This window comes from Cebus imitator, unplaced genomic scaffold, assembly GCF_001604975.1.
Source record: "Cebus imitator isolate Cc_AM_T3 unplaced genomic scaffold, Cebus_imitator-1.0 Scaffold107, whole genome shotgun sequence".
Lineage (NCBI taxonomy): Eukaryota > Metazoa > Chordata > Mammalia > Primates > Cebidae > Cebus > Cebus imitator.
Genome location: NW_016107422.1, coordinates 3,237,864 through 3,254,585, shown reverse-complemented (window position 1 = coordinate 3,254,585; position 16,722 = coordinate 3,237,864). Strand labels below are relative to the sequence as shown.

The 16,722-nt window shown below is 50.4% G+C and overlaps 1 protein-coding gene across 2 annotated transcripts in view; it reads left to right on the top strand.

Moving 5' to 3' along the window:
- MGMT (O-6-methylguanine-DNA methyltransferase) overlaps positions 1 to 16,722 on the top strand; it is a 277,526-nt gene that overhangs the window by 50,181 nt on the left and 210,623 nt on the right. The window contains exons 1-2 of one of the 2 annotated variants that reach the window (XM_037741797.1): positions 7,828 to 7,846; positions 15,655 to 15,791. In XM_037741797.1, coding sequence (XP_037597725.1) covers positions 15,667 to 15,791 — 125 coding nt within the window. In that variant the 5' untranslated portion in view covers positions 7,828 to 7,846; positions 15,655 to 15,666. Of the gene's footprint in view, positions 1 to 7,827; positions 7,847 to 15,654; positions 15,792 to 16,722 lie in introns of those variants that run through there. The other variant, XM_017537881.2, reaches the window with a different exon arrangement.

Genomic DNA, 16,722 nt, shown 5'->3' with positions numbered 1-16,722 from the left:
CGTCTCCTGCAGGGAGAATACTGAATGCTTCAGGCCCAATGCCTTGGGCCTACCTGCCTTATTTGGAGGTATTTCTCACCTCTGTGGGCTCACAGCAGCAGGCATCCCTGGGGAGGGAGCGCTGTCTCCATCATCCTGTGCAAGGGCCTGGGATGGCCACACTGGGCACCACCTTGTATGGGCTCCACAGCAGGAAGCATGTTGCAGTGTGTCTGGCATTGGCGTCCTGGCTGGACACTGTTTATAATGATAGAAAACAAATTTTTCTGCCCTGTGAAACTTACCACCTTCCCTCGGCAGCATTTCCCTTGGTTTACTGCCTTAATTGACAAAGTAGGTGAAAAAATTGTATAAATCTTAAAGTAGCAAACATAGATGGGAAAATTCTAAATGATGTACACACACACGCACACACACACACACACACAGTTGACTCTTGGACAACACAGGTCTAGATTGTGTGGATTCACTTACACTTAAATGTTCTACTTCAGCCACTGCAGAGACAGCAGGACCGCTTCTCCCCACTCCTCCCCTCCCTCTCCTCCTCTTCCTCCTCCCCTCCTGCAACCTACTCACCACGGAGATGATGAAGACCTTCACAATGACCCACTTCCACTTAATGAATAGTAGATTTTCACTTCCTTAGGATTGTCTTAATGACATTATTGTAGCTTATTTTATTGTAAAAATATAGTATGTAACATACATAACATACAAAATATGTGTTAGTTGAATGTTTTTGTTATCATTAAGACATCTATTCAACAGTAGGCTGTTAGCAGTTAAGTTTTTGGGGAGTCAAAAGTTGATGTGGATTTTTGACTGCATGGAGCGTCGATACCCCAGTCCCTGCACTGTCTGAGCGTCAGCTGTATACATACATATCTTGCAGTTTGTATTACCGTAGCTCTGTGCATGGGGTGTGTCTCCGCAGAGAGAGGCACTGCCCTGACTCTTTTGGGCCTGGTGATAATTGTCTGGGGTGCTCCTCCCGGATCCCTGACTCCCAATAGGTCACTTGAAGAATCAAAGAACCTGGACTGTGATGTCATTTTTCAGTAAGCCCTGACTATAAATTATGTTTTAACTGTCATAATTAAGACTCGGAGACTGCTAAGCTGTCTTTGAGGGGAAAGACCTGTCCCTTTCTCCAGAGAAATAATGAATTGTTAGAGTATATGGTTTTTGAAGAATTTACTGTAGGATAAAAGACTGGTGTTTTATTCTTGCATTTAGTAGTATTTAATCAAATGGAAAGTGCACTTTCGGCCTGGAATCTTGGCTTCAGCTGCAGGATTAGACTGAATTATTATCTAAAGAGTAAAAGGTATAGAATTGTATGTTCAGGTTATCAAGCCACTGATAGGTTTGGGGTGTAATGTAACTAATTTAGAACAAAAAATTTCCTGCCTGGTGGGCTAAAGCATTGGGTTGATCATTTGGGAGCGCAGACACTTCCTCTGCTGTGTGTCCTCGCCGTGAGATGGAGCCCGTCCCTCCAGGAGCACAGACCTTTACGGAGTTGGGTGCTATCAAGGCTCACTTGTCCACAACCAACAGAGTGTGTCTGGAACACCAGGCTCTCCCATTCGGGACACCAAGTCTTCAGTTGTCCCACGCGTCTCACCCAAGAATCCTTCCCTACAGAAACGTCGTGAAACTTAGTCTTTGCTAAGGGTAAAGAGGGCCTCGATCTCTCAGCCCTCAGGGGTGTGTGGGGTTAATGCTCGTGGGTATTGACTGGTGGCCCCCATGTCAGCGGCTTGTGGGTGTTGACTGGTGGCCGCATTGCATGGACATTCACTGGTGGCTGGTGGTGTTGCTTTGCATTAGAGGATAGCCATCCTCTCTACACCAGGACTTAGAAAATTCTAGTCAGGCACAGCGACTCACACCTGTATTCTCAGTGCTGTGGGAGGATCGTGTGAGGCCCGAAGTTTGAGATTATCCTGGGTAACATAGCAAGACCCTATCTCTACCAAAAAGAAAAAGAATAAAGAAAATTCCAGAAAACACTTGTGACAGCATCTTTGTTGAGGTTGTAGTGCCACAGACGGTGGGACAAGCGTCTGGTTTATCTGTGTGATGTCATGATATGTTCATCAGTGGGCAGAAAAGGATCGGATTGGACAAAACAGCTTCTCTCATGATCCTTTAGATTGAGATGGCAAACGTGGCCTGAAATGGGCCAGTCGTATTTCTGGCTCTGTGGGATACGACCTCTGTCACAGCTCCCGGACTTTGCTGTTAGAGCATGAGAGCTGCTGCAGACAGGACTTGGAGGACGAGCAGGGTTGCCTTCCCATGACATTCGCCGAGGTCACCGAAGCTGGAGTGTCCTAGCATATGCACCTGTCCTGAAGCATCTCCTTGTCTACCCTTTAAAGATATGGGAGCCGTTCTAAGTCCCCTGGCTGCACAGAGCCCCTGGGGCTGTACAGAGCCCCTACGGCGTGGGTGCAGAGGTCCTAGGATGTGGGTGCAGAGCCCCTAGGATGTGCATACAGAGCCCCTGTGGTACACATGCAGAGCCCCTGTGGTGCACACGCAGAGCCCCTAGGATGTGGGTGCAGAGCCTCTATGGTACATGTGCAGAGCCCCTATAGTGCAGTTGCAGAGCCCCTGTGGTGCACCTGCAGAGCCCCTACGCTGTGGGTGCAGAGCCCCTATGGTACACGTGCAGAGCCCCTGGGATGCAGGTGCAGAGTCCCTACTGCACAGCGCATAGGCTTGCCCCGCCACCCGCTATCCCGGATCCCTGTCAGATACCCAGGTGCCCGGCCCGACTGGGCATGGCCCTCCTGGAAGCAGTTTCAGGCCAGTTCTGATCTCGGGCGAGGTGGAGAGTGGGTGTCTGGGCCGCTCAGAACTCAGGGCTTGCAGATCATCAGAGTGACCTTGCCAGCTCCAAGTGCCCTTCTTGTCTCAGTTTCCTCATTTGGGAAGTGAGGAGGCCACATCAGGCTAGACACAGTGAGGGGATTTCAGTCTGTGGTTCCCCCATTGCCTGGGGTGCAGTCAGGGAGGCCCCTGCCCAGCCTCTTGGTGGGAGTCACTGGCCTCACAGCGTCACTGCAACTCAGAGACCTGCAATGTGAAGATTATTCCTGACCACTGGATGGAAGGGACTTTCAGTGACCTCATGTCAGAAAGGGAAGTCACCAGCTGGTAGCCTCAGAGAGGGAGCCTCCGGCAGGCGAGCTTACAGCAGGGCCTGATTCAAACCGCATCCATGAGCAGCTGCTCCGGCGCCCGCGTCCCCCGCGTCCCGCAGTGCTCTCTATCTGTAGGATCCCGGCACACAAGGGCTTGCTTGTTGAACCTGGAGACACGCATTATGGTAGATCCCAGTGCTGATGGATGATATCATCAAGTGGGTAACATGACACAAAAACCACACGTTCTGAATGTCCAAATTCTACCCTGGCACAGGTGGAAAATGTTACTAACCATGGCCTTCTTCCCATGGCTTCATTGCAAACAAGCACTCAGTACTTTGCTAGTACGAGGTCCTTCCTGGGCGGGGAGGGGTGGATGAGGAGAAAGAGCAGTCCCCTCAGCCCCAGACGGGGCTGTCCAGGCCGCTCTTCAGTGGCCACAGAGAGCCCCTGGCACCAGCTCGGGGCAGGAATTGGTGGCTTTGGCCGTCATGCTTAATTGAGAAAGTTGATGCTTCCGTCAGATCTTCTTGTGTTCGCACATGTTACTTATTCTCTAAGAAGTCAGTGAAACTTCACCCAACTTTAGCGGCTATAAAGAATGAGGTTATTTTCTGCCATGACATATTTAAGCTGAAGCTTCCCAAGCCGTAACAGCTTTAAGAAGTGACATTTCATTTTGAACACCAGCCTGCCACCTCTTTACTCCTCATGACAGACTGTCACTGTGTAGCGCAGCAGTTAGTGGGTTCCTGAAGTGCCAGAAAATTCCAGGTTGTGAGGTGTGTGCTGCTGGCAGGGTGAGACGCACGACCCCGCGGGGCCTTGGCAGGTGCAGGCGGGAGACCCAGGCCAGAGCCCTGAGGGGTGAGCGCTGGCCTGGCCAGGCCACACAGCCAGGGCAGCTACTGTCCCTTCTGCAAGGTGGTTGGCATTATCACGGATGTTAGTGTGGGAAGCTCTAGCAGAGCTCATTAAAAATGAGAGAAAACAGGATGTTTTCTCTTTGTCTTTTCATAGCAAAGTAATGGAATCATGCTTGATGAAAGCGGAAGTGTGGCGTGATTAAACAGGGCACGGGACTGCTGAGGTCTGGGGCGTCTTGGGCCTGGGGTCAGCTTGAAGGGATTCATAGGCGGGTCTTGAAGCCCACGCTGCCGGGAGGGCTGAGCTGCTGTGGTGGATGGCACAGCTCCCCATTCACACAAGACTTGGGGTTCCCCCACCCGGGAATCCGTCTCACTTTCACAGGATTTGGGGACTATGAAAGCGCTTCTAATGCATTCCCATTGCCTAGAGTCTGGGGAGCACTAATTTTAAAGGAACAGCCACAGTCCTGCCAGCTCTGTAGAGGGAGCAGAAGTGGCCTCATGTTGTGAGCAGAGGGTTCCATGATGTTTCAGATCAGGCAGGATCCTGGCTGGATTTGCTGGATTCAAGAGATTGTGTCTGTCCACAACAGTCTTGTCGGAAGCCAGGGGTCCTGGAGTTAGGGTCAGGTTCCCATGGTGGGTTTTATCATCCTCCAAGAGACAGGTGGGGTCCCAGTCTCTTGGAAGTGCCCACTCACTGCCAGGTGCCTTGCAGGTAGCGGAAGTGTCTCTTGATGGCCAGGTGTCCATTGTGACCTGTGTTGAAGACAAGGCCGTGTGAGAAGGTGCACTGGTACCTGCTGTGTCCTCAGGACCTGGGAATGTCATGAAGGCAGAGCAGCCAGTGACCTTGTGAAGCCGAGTGGCTGCCCTCTCCACCTCCTGGCTCCAGCACAGGGAAGTTCCAGGGTTCCAAGGCATCAGCTGGCTGCACTACCTCCCACCCTCAAGGTCGACTGACATCTCTGGCATGCTCAGGTCCCTCAGCCTTGCTGTCCTTTGGCTCTTAGACCCCAAACAGCAGCCTCGAGGTGGTCCTGCAGATGCACCTGCTCCCTGGCACAGGCTGGCCCTGGCCTCACCTCCAGGGCTGACCGCAGCTCTGGCTGGTGTTTAGAGCGGCTGTTCAGATTCTGCCTCATACTCACCAGCCAGAGATCCCCGTGATTTTGATTGGGGGATTATGGGGAGAAGAGAGTGCATTCTGCCAAATTGAGGATTCTTTGCTTCATTTCAAAATTGTGCTCAAATGTCTTGTCTATAGATGCCAGGTTGTTTTGTCCTCTGCATTGTAAGATTCTTACTGGAGGTCTGGGTTTCATTCATTTTGTAACCTGATTTCCTCTTACGGGAATTTTGGCTGGCAGAGTGGCACATTTTTTGTTAATGATAGCTTCTTCTTCGCTAGGTACTCAAACTTCCTACTTGAGGGAATTGCCAAAAAATGAGCGAAGCTAAAACAGTGTCTCAGAGCAGTGCTTTTCTTGCCTTTCTTTAACAGTAACTCCAAGCAGGGAGAAATGAGCTGCAGCTCCCAGGAATCTGGTTTGAAACTGCTCACAGCAAGTCTCCTGTTTTACCTTAAAAATTTTGTAATTTTCAGGCAGGCATGGTGTCTCATGCCTATAATCCCAGCACTTTGAGAAGCTGAGATGGGTGGATCGCTTGAGCCCAGGAGTTTCGGACCAGCCTGGACAACGTGGTAAAACCTATCTCTACCAAAAAAATACAAAAAATTAGATGGGTGTGGTGGTACACACCTGCGGTCACCAGAGGATTGTTTGAACCCAGGAGGCAGAGGTTGTAGTGAGCCGAGATTATGCCACTGCGCCTCAGCCTGAGTGACAGAGTGAGACCTTGTCTCCAAAAACAAAAACTTGTAATTTTTCATTTTATCTGTATTTTGGCATGAAAGTGTTTTCCTCCATGCAGTTAGCTAGAGGACGCACAGTGTTTCGCCTGTCACCGTGTCTCTGTGCTCTGCCATGCACCGTTCCTGTACACCTGTGTGTACTCAGGTTCACACCCCCCCGACACTGGGACATTCATGTCATAGAACCTCTTTGTTTAGATTCTTCTTTGGCCTGCAGGGACATGGCAAGTAGGAAAACCTTTTATGAAACCTTTTAAAGATAGTTAATAGTTACTAAGAAGCTTCCAAAGAGACTTTTGTAGGCTCGTCTTTACAGCGTTCTGGCATCACAAACCAATTTCAGTTAGAGCCACAGTTGGCTTAGCTAAACTGTCGGGATGGGCATGGGAGTGGTAGTTATAATCTGGAAACATTTCTCCAAAGCGCTTGAAGTTCCAGGGGCTTTTTGGAGCAATCTGTTAAAACTGTGCATTTACGTTTTCTGCCCTTTTCTGTAGGTATGATCTGTTTCTGTTACCCACACACAGTAGTGTGTGTTTTAACCTCTTGCAGACTGATTTCTTGCTTGACTGCACAGATTCAAAGCAGTGCCTGAGCTTCGGAGCAGAGCAGCGTTTGCCTTCCTGTGTTATTCATACTTAGTTCCACATACGTACCAACAGGAAGAGTTCAGAAAAGAAAACCAGATTTTATGTTAAGCATGATTTTTAAATGTAGACAAGTGCCAGTTTATATCTCGAAGTGGGCGATTTAAAGACCAGTGAACAGATGTCCTTAGACGTCCGTCTGCTTCCGGGATCTGATGCGTCGGCATCTTCACGTCGGTTTTATCGTGTGCTGCACGTTGTGTGTTATTTGGATGACTATGTTGAGCCCTTTAATACGACGCGTGCCTGGGGTGCTTCTGGAACCTTGCTGCCAGGGCTCATTCTTCGTCCGTCCCTAACTCCCCAGGGCTCTTGTTGTTAGAGTGTTCTTTACAACCAAAGCATCATTAATCAGAAAGGTGCTCTGCCGTGCCCGATGACGGTAATAAAATCCGGCACACCTCCTGTTCAGGACCCAGATCCTGGAAGTCCTTGTGTAAGCCAAGACATGAGCAGTGTTTGTGGAAAGTGGCTTCAGATAGAAACCTTCTTTTCATTTGCAAGCCTGGCTGTGTCACTCTAATTCAGAATCTCCCCTCGGTGACTGCACGCGTGTCGCTGGGTTCACAGAAGTTGAGCCACAAACAAGGTTGTTTCCCTTTTTTTCTCCAGGGCTCCTGTGTGGGGTGGAGCCCTGGTTGGAGGCTTTGGGGGTGGTGTTTGGGGACGCTGTTCGGAGCCCTTCTCAGTTGGACATCCCAGGTGGCAGTTCCAGTTTTGTTTGGTGAAACCATGTCAACGTAATGGAACTCTTTTTGGTTGTGAGAGCAGAATGAACTGAGCCGCACTTGACTGTCTTGTGTTGGATGTGACCCAGCCGAATTCACTGGGGAGACCCCTGCTTGCAGCGGGGGCCACGGATGGGGTCTCTTAGCCCTGGCCCTTTATCCTCAGTGAGCGTCAGCCATACCACCACCTCCTCCCACCCTCCCGCGGCCCGGTTTATTATTAGGTGATTGGGATGAAGAATTTTCAGTCTTCTATGGTTTCGACACATGCTTTAAAAAAAATAAAATACTCTCTTGTGCCTGATTTTGAGGTGGTGTGATCGTGAGTCTGAGGACGAGAGGGGCTTCCTCAATGCTTTTCTTTATTCTTTGTTCAGAGGGGAGATTGCAAAGCTAGTTTTCATCTTGTGATGTCTTTGTGAGTTGTGAGGCAGTCAGAGACTCTCCTCTTCCTCCCACAGGTTGGTCGTCTTCTGCCAACTAAACTCCCACTTCACACAGACCCGAAGCCCAGGCCACAGGTCACCTGGTCTACCTCGTTTATAAACTGCTTACTCGGAGCCAGGTGAATTCTGCCTTTTATCCTGTTTATTGTTATGTTTTTGAGATGTGGTCTCGCTGTTGTCCAGGCTGGTCCAGAACTCCAGGACTCGGCGATTCTCCAACTCTGCCTCCGGTTAGGTGCACGCCGCTCCACCTGGTTGTCTGTTTCGGTGCATTTTCATTGCACAGGATACCGGCAGAGGAAATGGTTAAGAGGGAAAGACAGAGCTGCAAAGATGGTTCTGGACGGACAGTTTTTAGACACGTGCAGCAGGGCTGGAAAATGACTACCAGTAGGGGAGAAAGAAGACAGCTTCTGTCTCTGGGTCTCTTCCTTTTAATATGGTGGGAGCTGGCCTCTAGCGCCAACCGCTTAATTCAGAACATTGTTATTTAAATGCTATTCATGTTAAAAGGGAGATGAAATGAAATTCACTTCATTTTTCCAGAGGTCTCCAAATAGCCATGAGAAATCAATTTTTTTCTGCCACCAATTAACGTCAGCCACTACTGTGGTTTAGGTGGATGCCGTGACGGCTCAGGGAGTGCTGCCAGGCTGTGGAGCCGAGGGCTGTGCTTTGTGGGGGTAGGAAGGGGGGTCATTTGGAAGCCCCACTGTCGAATGGCGTGGGTGTCCTAAACGTGGGCAATGGTGTCATCCCCATGCAAGCCAGAGATGGACGGCGCTGAGTCCACTGGATGCCTGCTTGTCTGGTTGCCCCTTAGATTGTGGTACCGTCAGCGACACGGCTGTCCTATCATGTGCACGTGCCCTGTTACTGCTCTTGGAGCCCCTTAGGACCGACGGTCCAAATTCTGGAAGTCCTAGGCATGTGAGTCTCCGACATCATCATCCCATCCTGCAGATTCGAAGTTTGAGTTAGACAGGACACTGGTTTCCTTCCACGGGATACTGAGGCCTCTGCCCAGGTGTCCCTCGGGTTCCAGTGGGCGGTTTCAGGGAAGAAAGGCCAGGAATTCCTGTTTCTGGGACAGGCCCTGTTTTACGCAGCTGTGAACCTTGTGCTTGGGTGTAGCAGGCGTTTTTTTCTATTTCTGCCCGGAAATGCAGCACAGCACACGTCTAGCCAGAGCAGATTCTGTGATTTGCCCGGAGAGAGCTTGCGCACACATTGTCACCCCATCTCTGGTGGTCGTGGATGCGGCTTCCTAGACCCCTCTCCCTGTCCCTGCCCTTGACCTGCCTGGAATCCGTGTTCTCCCTTGTTTCTCTGACTTGCATCCCAGGACCTGGCCCTCACTGCTCCAGGAGCTGCCAAGGCAGCCTCATCTCAAACCCAGGTCCTCTTCCTGCGGGTGACCTGGCCGCCACGTTCTGTTCTCACACCCTGTGCTGCTTCCAGCGCCAGCGCCTCTCCTGTGTGCCCTGCCTGGCTCAGTCTCTCCTCCCCTCCTCCTCTCCACCCAGAAAACTCCAACGCTATCCCTCCTATCCCAGCACCTCCCTTCCTGGACTCCCCAGGCCATCAGACCCCTTGATACAGGTGCTCATTAACCCTGGAGTTCTCCTTCTGAATTTCTATCTCAACTATCATTGCATGATTCATATAATTAGGTCTTTTGTTCAACACATGTTTGCTGAGAACTTGTGGGTGCCAGGCATTGTTATTCTAAATGCCGGGGATACAGCAGTAGATCAGTGAAGACTACTCTGGGTTGAAGAAAACAGGAATTCCTCAGAACACAGCCTTTTGAAACAAGCTCAACTTTCCCGTTCTCACACAGGGAGAAGCCTAGCCAGCCATGGACAGCTGCAGTGTAGAGAGGCTCACAGTGTTGGGGCCTGGTCTCTCAAGGCTCTTGGCCTTTTCCTCATGATCCCTAGGTGGTTGCCACAACTCCAGCCATCACATCTGCCATGTCAAGGAAGGAAGGGTAGAGGCTGGTGCCATCTGACTTTAGAAAAAGTATACGAAAACAAGACCTCTCTCAGGCGTCTCCTCACTCACTGGCTACAAGTGTGACACATTTGCTGCCTGCATCGGGGCTTCCATTCTAGTGAAGGCGACACAGCAAATAAACAAAACGTCGCAACTGGGAAGTAAGGCAGAGAAAGAAGGGGTGGAGGTGGTGACTCTTTTCAGCGGCTTCTCTGAGAAGGTGACGTCTGAGCATGGTTGTGAGTGAGGTGACAGTGGCCACTGTGCAGGCTGAGGAGATAGCGGTAGCGCAGAGGCCCTGAAGTAAGAGTGAGACTGGAGTGTGAGGGGCGGTGAGGGGTATGATGGGGTCATGGGGACTAAGACCGTAGAGGGAGGCGTGGCCCAGATGAGGTTGGAACCGTTTGGGCTAGAGGTCCCCAAATTTTTTGGCACCAGGGACCAGTTTCGTGGAAGACAGTTTTTCCACGGATGGGGGTGGGGGGATGGTTTTGGGATGACACTGTGGCATCTCAGATCATCACGCATTAGATTCTCCTAAGGAGTGCACAACCCAGATCCCTCACATGCGCCGTTCACAGGAGGGCTCACACTCCTGGGAGAACGCATGCTGCCGCCGATGTGACAGTAACCCTTGTGCACCCGCTGCTCACCTCCGGCTGTGTGGCGCCTTTCCTAACCGGCCACGGACTAGACCCCTGGTTGAGGCTGTATCGGCAGGGAGTGTTTTCTCATCGTAATGGAAATGAAGGGCAGATGTGATCTGATCTACTTGTGTGTCTTCATTTTATTCGAATCTTTATTTTTTTAACTCAGAATTTTTTCACACCTCAGTTTTCATTGTGTTCAGAAAAGCATTAGCCATCATTTGTTTTGTGTAGAAGACATGGAGAGATCACAGTAAGTGGAGAATGTTTGCCATTGTTTTTCTACTTCACATCAACAATGCAACACATTAGCTTTTTTTTTGTTTATTATGCTAAACCATGTCTTTACAATTTTGGGTACTCTTTATTTCTTTGTAGAACTCTGTTTTCTTTTTCCTTTTTTTTTTTTTTTTTTTTTTTTTTTTTTTTTTTTTTTTTTTTTTTTTTTTTTTTTTTTTTTTTTTTTTCCTTTCTGGTTTTCAGTGGGGACAGGGTCTGTTACCCAGGCTGGAGTGCAGTGGCACTGGCATGGCTCACTGCAGCCTCAACCTCCTGGGCTCAAACGACCCTCCTGCCTCAGCCTCCCATGTAGCTGGGATGACAGGTGCACGTCTCCAGCCTGGCTACTTTTTAAAACATTTTTTAGTAGAGCTGGGGTTTGGCCACATTGCCAGACTTGCCTTGAACTCCTGGACTTAAGTGATCCTCCTGCCTCAGCCCGCCAAAGTCCTGGGAATACAGGTGTGAGCCACCATGACTGGTCCAGCTTGGATGTTAATAGTTTTTTTTTTCCTTACAAAGTCAACTCATACTAACTATGGAAAACTGAGAAAACGGGAGGCATGCTCTTAGTGGGAAGTTCCAGCTCCTCATTATGTTCAGGTGAAGTGAGGCAGGGCATTATTTTGATCCGATTTAGGTTGTAAGTATTTAGGTTCTGAGGAATTCACTTCCTCATGCTTCACATACCTAAATAATCAGCCGATTGGATGTGGACAGGAGCTGGAATCTGTTGCTCATTTGGAAGTCAGATTCTGAACTCGTTAATGATTGCAGTTATAAACTGCTTGCCCGTTTTTGGTTCTTGGCTTGATTTGGATGGAGCTGACCTGGTCCCCCCCAACTCCCTGCTTTGTGATTGGTTCAGTGTGTTCCTGTGGCTTCAGGTCATGCTTGCTGGGCAGGGATGTTGGTTCCTAGGGCTTGAGGCTAGCCTGCCCTTTGGATGAGAGGCCCGTGCCATGATGCTCGTCATGGGGATAGCACTGCAGGGCTCAGTCGGGTGTGCCAGAGCTTTGGGGTCCCTTGGGCCAGCAACTAGGGTCCTTGGGCACTACCTGGATGGAGGTGCTGTCTGGGGTACAGAGTTGGTCATTCCAGGGCAGGCGGTTCCCTTGGCCACACCAGGCCTGGCCGGAAGCCTTCTCCACCTCATTCCCAGCCACTGGCCTCCCAAGTTTGGCATCTTATGGTTGGGGCCAGCCCCTGATAACCTTGAGGACTCTTCTCCCCATGAGACAGTCGGGGCCATGCTGCCTGTAGCCCTCCACGGCCCTGTTCTTTCCTCCAGGTGGGGCAAATCCCCCCATGATCCTCCATTAACTTGCTAAGATTCACCCCCAGTGGCCTGCCCAGGCTCTTACCCTTCTCCCTGGCCCTGTCTCTGCGCACTCCAATGTCTTCCCTCTTGGCTGATGCCTGGATTGGGGGTGAATTCAAGGTGTGGTTTGTGCAGAATGGTGCAGCAGCCCTTCCAGCCCCTCTCGGTGTATAGTGCCCAAAGCCGTGGCTGTGTCCGTCTCAGGTTGGACCCTCAGGGGGCACTGTCAGGTGGAGGGGTCAGGGGTCTTACTGATGAGGAAATAGAGGCTTAGAAGAGGAGTGGGCACCTAGTGTCTGACCAGTCCCCCGATGGGCTGCGCCCCAGCCAGAATGTCTGTGGTGCACCTGCAGGCACAGACCCGGGCAAACCTTCCTCTCCCGGGCCGTCCCTTCATGCAGCTATTTGGACACAGGCACTTAGTTGTTGGCAGCTTCAGTGCCAGAGCTCAGCTCCTGCCTGGGATTTGAATCGGGAGCAAGTCCCATGGAGGCAGAGCGGCCAAGAATCAACGGTGGCCATAGCCACCACATCCCGTTTCCAGGGGCAACGGTGGCAGCAGTGCCAGCTGCCATACCTGCTGTCCCTGGTTGCCCCACGGATGTTTCCTGAAGCTTGATTTTGCCTGTGATTGGAACGTGGCCAGTTCTGGTTCCTACTATTTTCTGAGCGTGCTCCTCCAGCCTTCCCAGAAGTTCTTGAAGTTGTGGAGTAGCCTTTGCAGAAATGGCATTTGTGCTTAAATTAGCCAGTGTCAGTTTCTGACACCTTCCGTTAAGAGTGCCGCCTGAGGCAGGTGCTCAGGGCTGGTCATGCTCCCCACCTGAGTCCGAAGCTCTGAGCCCAGGCCTCCTGACTCTGACAGCCTTCAGCCCTGCCCAAACCGGGGCGACAGAGCAGCAAACGTGGCTCCGTGGAGAACCACATTTGAGAGAGCTAAACCTAAGCTGGGTTCTTCACTGCACGTCTGCTGGCAGCTTTAACCCACCACCGTGCAGGGTAAGCATCAGATTTCTCACATCGCCTCTAGAGCCCTGTTGTCTGAGCAGTATCTTTAGTGAACACACTTTGGGAAATGCTGTCATGAACACTTGGCCTGGATGGTGGTCACCCTGGTAATTCAGTTCCACGTGTATTTTCTGAGCCCTTGCGTGTGTGACACGTGCCGTCTTCAGGGGCCTTCAGCACCGGCACCAAGAAGCAGTGGCCTGGGGTGGCAGGAGATGTCTGCAGGGGCCGGGCTAAGGCTGGGGGCCAAGATTGTGTCTCTGAGAGACAATGGAGGTGGGCGAAGGGGAGGCAGTCACTTTGGAAGAATGGGCAGGATGGCGATGCTTCGAATGAGACTTGCAGGAAGGGGCATTGTGCTCCAGGGGATGAGATTGGAGGCAAAGGGGGTTGGGTTAAAATGTTGATCGTGGTTGGAATAACAGTGACCCCCAAATCCTACAGAGCCTTTGGGGAGCCTGGGCTTTGCATATGTTCCCTCTAATCTCGTGCTGACCTTGGGATTTGGTATAATTTATCCTACAGATAGCACCAAGAGTGATTTTCTCACAGCAACAGGACAGGGGGTGGGAGGCCATGATTTGCACCACCTGTCTTTATCTGGCCCCTGCAACTTGCTAAGTGGAAGGCAGGTGGCTCCTTCCACGGAGTTCTCTTTGCTCTCTCAGGAAGCCTGTTTTTTATCCTTGAGGCACAGGGAGGCTGCAGGGTAGGATGCTGAAGGAGCATGGTGTGGGCAGAGGGCCTCTCTGATGGGGCATGGTTTCCAGCACCTCCCACGTCCATATCCTGGGACACTCGAATGGTATCCGGTTCAAATCCCTGTCAATCTACACAGAAAAGGGAGGTCATACAGGCGGCTCTGGAGTCTGACGGTTTAGGATCAAATCTTGAGGGTACTGCTCCTACAAAACACTTGTGTGGTTTGGGGTCCACTGCCTGGTGCTGGTCCCTTTAAGGAGCATAAATGCATCCCTCTCTCCTGGTTTTTAGAAAGGCAGACGAGAGCCAAAGTGTGACCTTAGAGGCATGTGGAAGACACAGAAAGGGCAGATCAGCTGGGGTGCTGGTGGAGGGTTTCACAGGACAGGAGACCAGGCAGCGGTGCCCAGCGGACAGGCTGGGAGGGATGTTCAGTGAAGGCGCAGAGATTTGAGATGCATGCAGGATTCAGGCCTGCTCCGGTGCAGGGACAGAGCGAGAAGCTGAGTCCCCAAGCTGAAGCTGGTGAGCTGCCCTTACAGAGGTCAGCAGCCTTTTCTCTAGAGGCCTGGAGAGTCAGTATTCTGGGCTTGCAGGGCCACACTGCCTCTGTCCCAACTGCTCACCTCTGCCGCTGCAGCACAGAAGCAGCAGGAGACTGTGTGTCAACAAAACACAAGTGTGTCTCAATAAAACTTTATTTACAAAGACAGGTGCCTTGAGTCAGATTTGCCCTGCAGGCTCTAGATTGTTGCGCCCCCCGCCCCCCCGCCCCAGCCCCTTGCTGAAGGGAGTCATTGCTTTGTTGTTGTCCATGAGCTTTGAAGGCTGATGTTTGGGTTGGAGTGGGAAGAACCCAGCTGTGATGGGAGCCCTGAGGACGGCCTTCCTGCGTAGCCAAGAGCTGCTGTCAGTCTCCCTGGGAAGATGTGGCAATGGGAGGACACAGCTAAAATAGCAAGACCCAGTGCCTAAGGAGGCTCAACAGGGTGGGTCGCTGGAGCCCAGGAGTTCAAGACTGCAGTGAGCTAGGATTGCACCACTGCTCTCCAGCCTGGGCGGCAGAGCGAGACCCCGTCTCAAAATAATAATAATACAGAAAAAAAAAAAAAAAAAAAAAAAAAGAGAGAGAGAGAGAGAAATGCACACGTGTAAAGCTAGCCTATAGATGTGTTCCCCTGTATTCCCCAGGCTGCATTCTTTAGCCCCCTAAGCAGCTGGAACTACAGGTATGTGACATCACACCCAGCTAATTTTTAATTCCTTTTGGACACGATCTTGCTACATTGCCCAGGCTGGATTCAACTCCTAAATTCAAGTGGTCCTCCTGTCTCAGCCTTCCAAAGTGTTGGGAATACAGGTGTGAGCCACTGCGCCCAGCCTTGTACATCTCTTTAAGTGTAAATTAAATGTGCTTTCCACAGCATTCATGAAATCCCCCAGCATCGCACATCCTCTCTGGTCTGGCTCCTGACACAGGTGCCGTGTTGTAGGTACTCATTTGAATCTCTGTTTCTGTAAGTCACTTCATACATGCTTCATTCTAAAATGTACATTATTCCAAATATTGAACAGTTTGTCTTGGATTTCATTGTCTGTGGTAGTTGTTTTACTAATTGTTTCGGTAAAGCAAAGTTAGCTTAGTTGTGGGTATTATTTAACAGGGGCTCTTACCAGCTCAGCTTCCTTCAGTGATGCGTTGGCTAAAGATGAATGAGAAGAATCAGGAGAGAGTGATTTTAGGAAATAAAAGGAGACTGTAGTGTTGGTTGGCTGCTCTAGGTAATTGTGGTAATTTTCTGTCTGGGATCCCAGTAACCGTATTGTAAAAATGATGCATCATATAATTCCAAAAGTGAGGCAAATGCTTTGGAATACATTTTGTGTCTTAAATAACCAGTACTTCCGTTGTGTTTTATATACGACCAGCCTCTTCTGTATACACTTGGTCTTATCAGTTGTTTCTGTTTAGGTTCTTGGAAAAATGGACAAGACCTGTGAAATGAAACGCACCACGCTGGACAGCCCTTTGGGGAAGCTGGAGCTGTCTGGGTGTGAGCAGGGTCTGCACGAAATCAGCTTCCTGGGCGAGGGGATGCCCGCAGCTGAGTGAGTATGAGCCGCGCGATCCCGTGTGCGACACTGCGGACGCAGCCGAGGAGTCTGTGATAACCCCTTGTTTTCCGTCATCACAGGGTCCCGCTAGCCTTACACCCCCAACCGCGCCAGCAGCCTTCTCTCAAGTCAGTGTGCTGCCATCGCTCCTGGCTTTGCAGCCTCCCTGTGCGTGGCCCAGGAACCCTCTGCCTCCAATGAACACAGGGCCATACCCTTCATACCCTTTCCTTGGTAGCACCAAGGTGTTTGATTAATGTGTGCGTTTACAGAGGAATCCGTTGGTGATGAGCATTGAACATTTTGGTTCTTCAACAGATGTCTCTGGAAATTTAGAGACAGGGAAGAGATGCAGGATTAATCTTGATTTAAAAAATGAAATCCAGACCAGCGTTCCCCGTTCTGCCAGAGTCTGCCAGGTGACTAGGACTGCTTGATGTTCTGGAATCCCTTAACCAGGACCGCCACTCACCTTCTTAGAGCCTGGTCAGACCCTTGGCTCAGGTGTGGCTGAGGATGGCCCTGCCAGGGGAGGGGCCTGGTAGCCCCTTTTCAGCATGACTTTAGGGTACTGTCATTTCTCGGAGTGTACGTGTTCCTCTTTTTGTGAATGGCTCCCACTATATTTCTCTAATTGTAAAAACATAAAAAACGTAAAGCACTCCTTAATGGTTTGCTTTGAAATGTAACATTAAATTTCGTCCATTCATTCTATTAAAATTGTAGGTCTTGTTATTTCTGACAGAAGAAGAAGAAAAAAAAAACACCCATTCCTATGCTTGGTGTTTCTTCTAACTGGCTAATAAACACAATGCCAAGAACATTAGATAAAGAAAATACATAAGAAACATAAAAATTGATTTTAATGGACCCCTGTCAGAGACAGCCATAATGAGCACAAGTGCAGTCGTAAATATCAGCACTC